The sequence below is a fragment of the Myxocyprinus asiaticus genome, chromosome 43 (assembly GCF_019703515.2).
Source record: "Myxocyprinus asiaticus isolate MX2 ecotype Aquarium Trade chromosome 43, UBuf_Myxa_2, whole genome shotgun sequence".
Taxonomy (NCBI): domain Eukaryota; kingdom Metazoa; phylum Chordata; class Actinopteri; order Cypriniformes; family Catostomidae; genus Myxocyprinus; species Myxocyprinus asiaticus.
In genome coordinates this window covers 19,710,026-19,718,877 of record NC_059386.1, presented here as the reverse complement: position 1 = coordinate 19,718,877, position 8,852 = coordinate 19,710,026, and the positions used below count along the sequence as shown (strand labels likewise).

At 36.6% G+C, this 8,852-nt stretch overlaps 1 protein-coding gene across 1 annotated transcript; it reads left to right on the top strand.

The window, feature by feature from the left end:
• Positions 1-982: 982 nt before the first annotated feature.
• On the top strand, positions 983-4,828 carry LOC127433858 (superoxide dismutase [Cu-Zn]-like). The gene is made up of 5 exons (XM_051686143.1): positions 983-1,150; positions 2,076-2,172; positions 2,967-3,036; positions 3,999-4,116; positions 4,460-4,828. Exons 1-5 carry the CDS (start codon positions 1,076-1,078, stop codon positions 4,565-4,567), a joined length of 468 nt encoding a protein of 155 aa, XP_051542103.1. The 5' UTR covers positions 983-1,075; the 3' UTR covers positions 4,568-4,828.
• The last annotated feature ends 4,024 nt before the right edge of the window (positions 4,829-8,852 follow it).

Genomic DNA, 8,852 nt, shown 5'->3' with positions numbered 1-8,852 from the left:
AAAGACTGCACGCTGTATTGATGCTAAAGAGGGCAATACACAGTATTAAGAATTAAGGGTATGCAGAATTTTGAACAGGGGTCATTTCATTTTTTTCTTTGTTGCCATGTTTTGTTTTATGATTGTGCCATTCTGTTATAACCTACAGTTGAATATGAATCCCATAAGAAATAAAAGAAATGTGTTTTGCCTGCTCACTCATGTTCTCTTTAAAAATGGTAAATTTATTACCAATTCGGCAAGGGTATGCAAACTTTTGAGCACAACTGTATGTAGGAAATCATGATCACTCACATTAAAATGAAGACTCCAGTCATATCAGTAACCTTATAAAAGCTGTTTTATTCTACATGGAGAGGGTCCGCACATGGGGGCTGCCATGTTAGAATCACATGACCAGCCGAATACTACTCACTTAATCTCAGTAACGGTCCTGTTATTTGACACTTTCACTCACTGATTAAAGTAATCATGTCTGACTGTGAATACTACATTTCTACAATGGCATCTGAAACTGAAAACTATTGATTTTAAATGATGCTGCATTCAAGCCGCTAGGTGTCAGTGTAAGTCCAAGATAATACAAAGATAATTTCTTGTGAATGGTGTCTGAGGCTAACATTCTGCCTAACATCTTTTGTGTTCTACGGAGGAAAGTCAGTCATATGGGCTTGGAACAACATGAAGGTGAGCAAACTATGACAATTTTCATTCTTGGGTGAACTATCCCTTTAAAAGTTCAGTCTAAAATATATATATATATATATATATATATATATATATATATATATATATATATATATATATATATATATAATTCTCCACGATACACAATCAGCATATTTTTTTCTTCATTTAAATGCATTTTATTATATGGATTATATGTAAAGCATAATTATACAAAAAGAATGCATACACGTCACTTCTATACGACAGCATGACACGCCTGACTGTGGACCAATCAATCTATTCTGCCTCTTGATTGGTCAGTGCAGCTCAGGCACCGCCTCTCTTATCAAATACGTTAGGGTTCTCTCATTTACAACTACGTCAGTTTGCATAACTCAGAGGCAGTATGGAAGCAAAAAAGGCTGTTTGCGTGCTCAAAGGCACTGGGGAAGTGACCGGCACCGTCTATTTTGACCAAGAGGTAAAAATTTAGTTTTTATACTTGTAAAACTGTGTTTCGTATGATACCAGAATCGTGCGCTACAAGCTAGCCTGCAACCACGGCGCGAGCTCTTCCAGCATGCATTGTGCAATATGAAACATGTATGTGCATTACAGAAATGAAAAGGAAGAATAGTTTGTGCATAAGCGCGATTTGTTTTCAGTTATATGAGAATCATTGTGCACTATTCAACGCAATTTGTGTTTATGGCTAATCCAGGTCATGAACTACAAACGATTAGTATGAAAGAGGAAATTTTAACTGAGTAATGTATGTTATATATTTTTTCCAGTGCCACATTGAATAAGTGCATGAACTAGGCAAATGCGTTAAAATCAGGTAAAGCCGCTGTGTGAAATTACCTTTGATACGGTGGTAGGTCAGCCTTTAGTCAACGCCCCGTGCATTCTCATTCCAATTAAATATAAACAAAAAAATATATAAAATTGAAATGCAATTTGCCCCTGAAATTGATCCACTGTTTGCCCTGAAAGGTAGCCTAGTAAAACCAGAGTGGTGTTAAAGATGCCATTGACTTTCTCTGAAAGTTTTCTGAAATTATGGCCAGAAGGGAAAAGTTTGCTGAGTCATGCTCATATGTTTGCTGTCAAAATTTTACATAAATCTTGTAAGACTGAGATTTAAACTGCACTGTTGTGCAGGTAGGAAGAGCATTTCATTAAGATTTTGGTAGCAGAACACAATTTTTAGAAACTTTTAGATAGTCACATGGTCTTATCTTGGTGCATATTACACTGTGATAGTGAACACATTCACCAATCCAATTAAGTTTTCTACTTTATCATTTATGTTATGTCCATCATCATGTCAAGTACTCAATGCTTCTGTTTTCATAAGTGATCTGAAATCATCATTAAATGCATGACTGATTTGTGTGTTTTAGGATGAAAAAGCTCCAGTGAAGGTCACTGGTGAAATCACTGGCCTTACAAAAGGAAAGCATGGCTTCCACGTTCATGCTTTTGGAGACAACACAAATGGTAAGCAATCTTGAAGGGATAGTTCACCCAAAAATGAAAACTCTCATCATTTACTCACCCTCATGCCATCCCAGATGTGTATGACTTTCTTTCTTCAGCAGGACACAAACAAAGCTCTTTAGGGGAATATTTCAGCTCTGTAGGTCCATACAATGCAAATGAATGGTGACCAAAAGTTTGTCGCCCCAAAAAGCACAAAAAGGCAGCATAAAAGTAATCCATACAACTCCAATGGTTTAATCCATGTCTTCTGTATCGATCCAATCCAAATTATCCAAAACATAACTGCATCTGCAGTCTTCTTGGCTTCATGATTCCAAACTCGATTACACTTCCTAGCTCCATCTAACACTCTGTGCATGCATCAACCAATAGGAAGTGTAATCAAGCTTAAAATCATGATCAAGCCTATAGACTGCAATGTCGAGATGTTCAGCGAAAAGGTAATTTTGTTCTGTTCTCGCCCAAAGCCAACTGGATAGCTTCAGAAGATATGGATTAACCCTCTGGAGTATTATGGATTACTTTTATGCTGAATTTATGTGCTTTTCAACTTCTGGTCACCATTCAGTTGCATTGTATGGACCTACAGAGCTGAAATATTCTTCTAAAAATCTGTGTTCTGCGGAAGAAAGTCATACACATCTGGGATGGCATGAGGGTGAGTAAATGATGAGAGAATTTTCACTTTTGGGAAAACTCATAATCGGTTTAAAAACATACATGTAAATGTGCTTTATTCTTGACATGAACATGGACTAATGACATAATTCGCTTCATTTGTGTTGGTGCAGGCTGTATCAGTGCAGGGCCACACTTCAACCCCCACAATAAGAATCATGGTGGACCCGATGACCAAGAGAGGTGAGTTTGACATGGTGCTGTTGAAAAGACCCAACAAATATTGTAAGTAGACCTTAGTCATTGTGTGTTTAATATCTTAAGTGCTGTTTAATATCCTTGTCAATTGTTCAGCTGACGAAACATTAAAAAAATATGCCATGCCACAAGAAATCCAGTTGGCAAAAAACATGGAATAATTGTGTGAATATCCCTCATTATCTGGATTTCAATCGTGAAAACGGTCTACCCCGTCAATAGACATTTGTCAAAATTACTTGTTATATAAAACCACAAAAATACAGTTTTGTGTTTATGAATATATATATATATATATATATATATATATATATTAGGGCTGCAACCAATGATTTATATATATTTACACACACACACACACACACTTAAATATTTTTGGGTGAACTATCTCTTTAAATTTGCACTCATTAATTTTTTTTCCCTTATTTAAACATTTTTACTTCTAAAGAAATGAATAGTAATTTTGAAACATGTATACCATGAGTACCACTCATGGGAGATGAACAGTTCAGTCATGTCAGTAACTTTATAAAAGCTCTTTTATACTACATGGGGCAGTGGGCACCTCATGGGGGCAGCCATGCAAGAATCACATGACCAGCTGAATACTACTTGCTTAATCTCAGTAACTGCCCTGTAATTGGACCCTTTCATTCATGCATTCAGTTAATTCTGTCTTACTGTTTATAGTGAAATTCTACAATGGCATTGGTAACTGAAACTATTGTTTAAATGCATCATCCAGGCCACTAGGTGTCAGTGTAAGCCATACTTCAATATGCTTCAAAAAATTACTGAGTGCACCTTTAACTACAGTGAACAACCACAGTATAGTGTGTGTGTGTGTGTGTGTGTGTGTGTGTGTGTGTGTGTGTAATATATATATTACACACCAGTCATGTTTTAGTAGTTGTCTGATTTCAGTACTGTAATGTTACATCTCATAGACACATTGGTGACCTTGGTAACGTGACAGCTGGTGATGATGGTGTTGCAAAAATCGACATTGTGGACAAACATCTGACACTGCATGGGCAACACTCCATTATTGGAAGGACCATGGTGGTAAGAAAACGGCTCCATTCATTTTCAAATAATTTGAAATCAACTTAATGATCCGTACCACAGGGCGCACGTTGGGGTTTAGTTGCGTTTTTCAACAAACATGCACTTGCCAGTACTGTCCGCATTTTGCATTGCTTTTGTTCCAGAAATTAATGCCAGCCCTTTTGTTGATGCGAAGTTGCTAAATAAACTATTATTGTAAAGTTCTACTTACTACATCAGCCCATATAGAGCAACTGACAAAAGCATATTTAATCACTGTGAACCTAATGAGCATTTACTAAATGTTCTTGGTTAAATCAATAAAACTAGCATGCTTTATTCTGTGGATGTTCTACTCTAGATTCACGAGAAGGAGGATGACTGTGGTAAAGGAGGTAATGAGGAAAGTCTTAAAACTGGCAACGCTGGAGGTCGTCTGGCCTGTGGGGTTATAGGCATCGCCCAGTGAAGCTCGACACACCAGCCAGTTTAGAAATGTCTGTGACCAATGTGGATGCCTCCTATAAGCACTTAGCCCATCGTAGAGTACATTTCTATTTTTGCAATTTAATGTGTAAAGAATTGTGTAGCTGTTCTCTACCCATTTAAAGCTGTTTTTGCAGGACACATCTATATGTTTGCCAAGCGGGTACCATCTGTCTGTTTACAGCAAATAGATGTTAATTTCCACTCATTTCTGCTTTACTCAATAAATGTTCTACTGACTTGTTCTGTGCGTCTTTTGTATGAGCTACATTCATGGATAAAAAATGCAGATACAGTAAAATGTCTTGCTTGTATATTCAGGGTGCCCTCTGTCATGTAATACTTGGAGCTATCACAGATTGTGCCTTTTTTTTTTTTTTTTTGAGTGTGTTTACATGCACGTTCTTACACCGATTATGCTTAATAATCTGACAACACGTGCGGTCATGTAAACGCAATAAACCGTGTTCCTTTATCGGCATAAAGGCTGTAAACAACTTATGAATAACCCGATAGATACAGGTTTATTTTTGCCTATTACACCAATTTCACGTGCCATGTATACACCTTACCTGGTGTTCTTAACGGCTCATCCAATGTGCACGTGTGTTGAGCGCATGCCTCTTCACGGTTTGACGTCAGAAATAGATAATAACGCGATTTATTTCAAATAGAAATGCAGATTTATTTATTTATTTATTTATTTTTTTTTTTGCCTTGTCAGATTTTTTTAAAATAAGCCGATTATTGAGCGTTATCGGTGTATTGGTGTGCACATAAACGGACTCGAGCCCGATAGCATGCACACCAATACCCTGATTACTCTCTAAAATCTAGGTTTACGTGACATTGGAAATAATCGGGTTATTCTCTACTTTTGACGTTAAACTGTGAAGAGGCATTCGCTCAACACGTGCGCACATTGGATGAGTCAGGGAAAGGTGTTTGCGTGGCACGTGAAATCGGCTTAATTGGCAAATATCTACCTGTGTTGACCGGGTTATACATAAGCCGTTTATGGTCGTTACGGCGATAAGGGTATGCGGGTTATTGCAGTTACATGACCACACCTGTTGTCCGCTTAAGCAAAATCGGTGTAGGAACGTGCATGTAAATGTGCTCACTGTGTAAGGTCATATAAACGCCAAACAGATTTCCTTTATCGGGGTACGATTATAAATGGCAAAAAGAATAAACCGATCTACATGGGTAGATTTTTGCCCATTACACTGCTTTTGCATTGCATGTAAACACCTTAACCAGTGTTCTTAAAGAGAGAGTTCACCCAAAAATTTTAATTCTCACATCATATACTCCCATCCAAGATGTGTATGACTTTCTTCTGCAGAACACAAACGAGGATTTTTGCTCAGGTCTGTAGGTCCATGCAGTGCAAGTGAATGGTGACCAAAACTTTGAAGCACTTTGAGTGGAAGTGATGCCCCTTTTGGAGTAAACACGCCCCTTCTTGAGTAGACCCGCCCTCTTTTGGAGATTCCGCCCCCATTGGGAGGAAGTTTGGAGCTTAGAGAGAGCATTGCTTTGATTAAACCACTAGATGGCGCACTGCTCATGTTATTTGTGTGCCAGAACCAAAGGTACAAGAAGATGAAGTTTAATTTGCATAATTGCCCATAAAAGAGTTGCCATGCACATTTGATTTTTAACTTTTTATGATTTTTAAAGTGTTTTCTTTTACAAGGCTTACGTTCTTTATTTATCGTGTTATCGCAGCTGTTACCGGTGCTCATTTTGTTAAGCATGTGCGCAGTGATTCGTGAAATGTATCAATATAAAGCCTCAAGAGTTCAGAGGCACTTGAGATTGAAGTCATTGTTGTTCTATGAATATGATTTTAAAGTGGGTGGTCGCGCCCTTGACATCTGACTCTATATTTGATGCTGCTATTGAACAGCTGCGGCCGGTGCAGGCCAGCTTTCAGATTGCTGCTGAAATTACATGCTCCAAAACCTCTTTCTCTTTTAATGGGGCAAAAGCTCCCGTGTGAAGGAACTTGACATTTTCGGTTTCCTCTCCAGAGGAAACGAGATTCCCCACATCCCCAGAGAGTGAAAACCTGCAACCCACAGATGAGTTTCACAGTTCAAATACAAACATTACAGCCATTTGCAATTGAAATGCATGTTCAAAAGTCATTGATTTTAAAGGCTCAGACAGAAACTCTGTCATTTCATCACGTTGTTCCAAACCTGTATGACTTTCTTAATGGAAAATAAAAGGAAATGAAGGGCAGAATGTTAGCCTCAGTCACCATTTACTTTCATTGCATCTTTTTTCCCCCTTACAATGAAAGTAAATGGTGACTAGAGCTTAAATTCAACCTAACATCTCCTTTGGTGTTTCTCAGAAGAAATTACTTAATACATTTTTGGAATAACAAGAGGGTGAATAAATGATGCCGGAATTTTCATTGTTTCAGTTTGGATATTTTGTTTTCGAATGTGTAATTTTGTTTTGCATTTAATTTTTAGTTCTACTATGCCAAAAGCTTACATTCTGCTCTAACAGAAGTATAAAATGTCTGAAATAAATTATTACTGGTATATTTTATTGCTGATAATAACTTGATCTACCCTTTCTCATTTCAGTCGGAGCAGCATAAAAGGCCTTAAATGTATTGAGGAAGCGCAATCATGGTCCTCATATGAACAAATTTCCAGAAGCAGACAGAATCACTGGAGCGTGATGAGTCACAACGCTGGTATAAATAGCATCAGCAAGGCAGTCGATGAATAATGAAGGAGCTACCCACCCACCTGAGCAAGGAGGCACAAGTTATGGCCCTAACACAATGTCAACACTCACAAGGTCTTGTGTCTTATACAAAGGACCATCACTCTGATAAATGCCTAAAAATCTTTTTTCATCTAGGTGGGCTGCACGGGGTGTGTGCTATGAACAGAGTGTGTTGTATAGGTGAATAGGTAACTGTGACCTTCACCATCTTTTATAGGCCTAATTAGTAAATATGTGTAGTGTAAAAAAAACACATATTTGCAAGTCAGCTTTTTCTTACGCACATGCTTGAGAATAATTATTGTTTTGGTTCTATAAAGGCTTAGCGGGAGGGTCTTTTTGTAAAACCTCTACCCAACCAAAAGTTTGTAACACTTTACAACAAGTATCTATGAGCTTACATTTAACTATATGTTAACATTGCATTAGTTATCATGAACTTACTACAAACTGTTTTATTTTTTAATTTTTTTTACATGTTATTTCCTTTATATGTTAATGTATAAATGTTCTATTGTTCATCATGACAAGTTAGCTCATAATGTATTAAAGGAATATTCAGCAGTTAAGGCTCTGGGTTACTGATCAGAAGGTTGGGGGTTCAAGCCCCAGCACTGCCAAGATGCCACTGTTGGGCCCTTGAGCAAGGCCCTTGACCCTGTCTGCTCCAGGGGCACCGTATCATGGCTGACCCTGCACTCTGACCCCAGCTTAGCTGGGATATGTGGGAAAAAAAGAATTTCACTGTATATGTGCAAATGTATAATGTGTGATAAATAAAATTAATTAATTAAATGCTAAATACTCACTGTTTCAAAAGTATAGCCACGATACATAAACAATATGCATGTTAATGTGATTTTAGTGTGATAAAATCACTTACTAACCTTTACTGTGTGAAGTTATATCCAATACCGGGATGACAGGAATTCGTTGTCATGGCAACAAAGTTGTAATATTGGATATTACTTTTTCTTTTTCTTTTCTTTTTTTTTTATAAAACAAGGACAAGCCGATTTTTTATTTTTTTATTTTTTATTTTTTTAATAAAGCAAGGACAAGTCTATTTTATTTTATTTATTTTTTTTAAACAAGGACAAGTCGATTTTTTCATTTTTTTTTCCCCCTTTCTTTTTTTAATAAAGGACAAGTCGATTTAAAAAAAAATTTTATATAAAACAAGGACAAGTCGATTTTTGTATTTATTTTATTTTATTTTATTTTATTTTATTTTATTTTATTTTATTTTATTTATTTATTTATTTGGAAATCAACGTTGTCACAAATGCTGTTTATTGAGCTTAACTTGTATTGAACCTGGAATATTCCTTTAATTTATGTTAGCAAATACAACTTTAAATGTAAAAAAAAAAAAAAAAAAGTATTAGCCTATGTAGAATGCTGTAAAGATAGCCTATTGTTCAATGTTAGTTCATGTTATCTATTGCATTAACTAATGTTAACGTAGCTATACAACCTTACTGTGAAGTGTTAGCCAAAGTTACAAAGAT